This window comes from Myotis davidii, unplaced genomic scaffold (genome assembly GCF_000327345.1).
Source record: "Myotis davidii unplaced genomic scaffold, ASM32734v1 scaffold842, whole genome shotgun sequence".
Taxonomy (NCBI): Eukaryota; Metazoa; Chordata; class Mammalia; order Chiroptera; family Vespertilionidae; genus Myotis; species Myotis davidii.
In genome coordinates, this window is record NW_006293540.1 from 938,194 (window position 1) to 939,723 (window position 1,530).

The following is a 1,530-nucleotide window of genomic DNA, read 5'->3' on the forward strand; positions in this document are numbered from 1 at the left end:
GAGACATGGACACCTGTATCGCAGGAACTGGGCTGAACCTCCCACTAGGTTCACCTAAGCCAGTGGTTCTCAACCTTCTGGCCCTTTTAATACAGGTCCTCATGTTGTAACCCAACCATAAAATTATTTTTGTTGTTACTTCATAACTGTAATTTTGCTACTGTTATGAATTGTCATGTAAATATCTGCTATGCAGGATGTATTTTCATTGTTACAAATTGAACATCGTTAAAGCATAGTGATTAATCACAAAACAATATGTAATTATATATGTGTTTTCCGATGGTCTTAGGTGACTCCTGTGAAAGAATCTAAACGTATTTCCAAGAAAAAAAAATGCACTTGGCACCCAGAACAAGCTCCCAGCCCTCAAGTAACATTGATTTTTAAGGCAGATTTATCCACCACAGGAGAAAAAAGAATCCCAAGCCCATTTTCATGCCAAGGTTTCCTCTTGGCTAAACCTTTGCCATTTCATAAAATTATTAAAAGTGAAGTAGTTACAATCCTATGTATATATTGTACATTATATATATATATATTTATGTGTATGTATATAAAAATTTAAAACCTACACCCAGTGGCTAGTGAAGGGATCTGGAACGGTCATATATACACAAACCGGCAATGGGGTAGGACAAGGTTTCCATCCCAGGATTCTCTGCTGTCACAGCCCAGGCATGATGTAAGCGATGTTGTCTAGTGTGTTTGCCTGCAAAACAAGGGGGAAAGGTTCAACGGCAGAGTACTAAGCCTTGGTTCCCTGATGCCTATTTCTCTGTTCAGGGGACAGAGGTGAGAAAGAAAAACCAGAGTGTGAGGAAACGGGGAGGATGAAGATGGCATCCTGTGTCTGTTATGCTAGAGGGTTTTCTGCTGGCTTCTCCCATTGACAAGGACACAAGAGGCAGAAGACTCCTGTACGTCTTAGTGTGGAACACACAGGAGACACAGGTGTTGCAGTACCTCAAGGGGTAGAAGGCTTCCCTCCACAGGACTATTTTAGGGAATGGCATGTTTGGTTTCACTGAAAGCATGGCACGCATTCAGCGCGTTACACAGTATCACGTTCCTGGGCCCATAGGTGGAGGGAGCCTATCTGCTAGATGCCAGGCAACCATAGGAACTTGTGCCTGACGGAGCTCTTTAAGACAGGGCCTCTCTGGCTCCCGAGGGTTCTGGCTTCAAAACTCCAAGGAAAACTCACCAAGACCTGTTTGGGGCAGCCATTCAGTTCAGGTAGTTGTGTGGTCAGACACGCCAAGGGGCCGAGCGCACAGATAATGGAATCCAGAAGCACTGACAAACTGCCAGACACAGCCACCATGCCCTGGAAGGGAGAGCAAAAGAGGGGCGTTGGTTGTAACGGGAACCCCACTCCTGGTGCTCCCTCCTCGTGTGGTTCATTTCCTCACTTTCTATCTTTTTTTTTTTTAATATATTTTTATTGATTTCAGAGAGAAAGGAAGGGAGAGGGATAGAGAGTTAGAAATGAGACTGGCTGCCTCCTGCCCGCCCCCTACTGGGGAT

The 1,530-nt window shown here is 44.6% G+C and overlaps 1 protein-coding gene across 2 annotated transcripts in view; it reads right to left on the reverse strand.

Moving 5' to 3' along the window:
• Nucleotides 1-348: 348 nt before the first annotated feature.
• Nucleotides 349-1,530, reverse strand: part of HMGXB4 (HMG-box containing 4) — a 24,729-nt gene continuing 23,547 nt past the window's right edge. For both annotated transcript variants that reach the window (XM_006767238.2, XM_006767237.2), the window contains 2 exons: nucleotides 1,208-1,330; nucleotides 349-712 (listed from right to left, as the gene is read on the reverse strand). In XM_006767238.2, coding sequence (XP_006767301.1) covers nucleotides 668-712; nucleotides 1,208-1,330 — 168 coding nt within the window. In that variant the 3' untranslated portion in view covers nucleotides 349-667. The remainder of the gene's footprint in view (nucleotides 713-1,207; nucleotides 1,331-1,530) is intronic.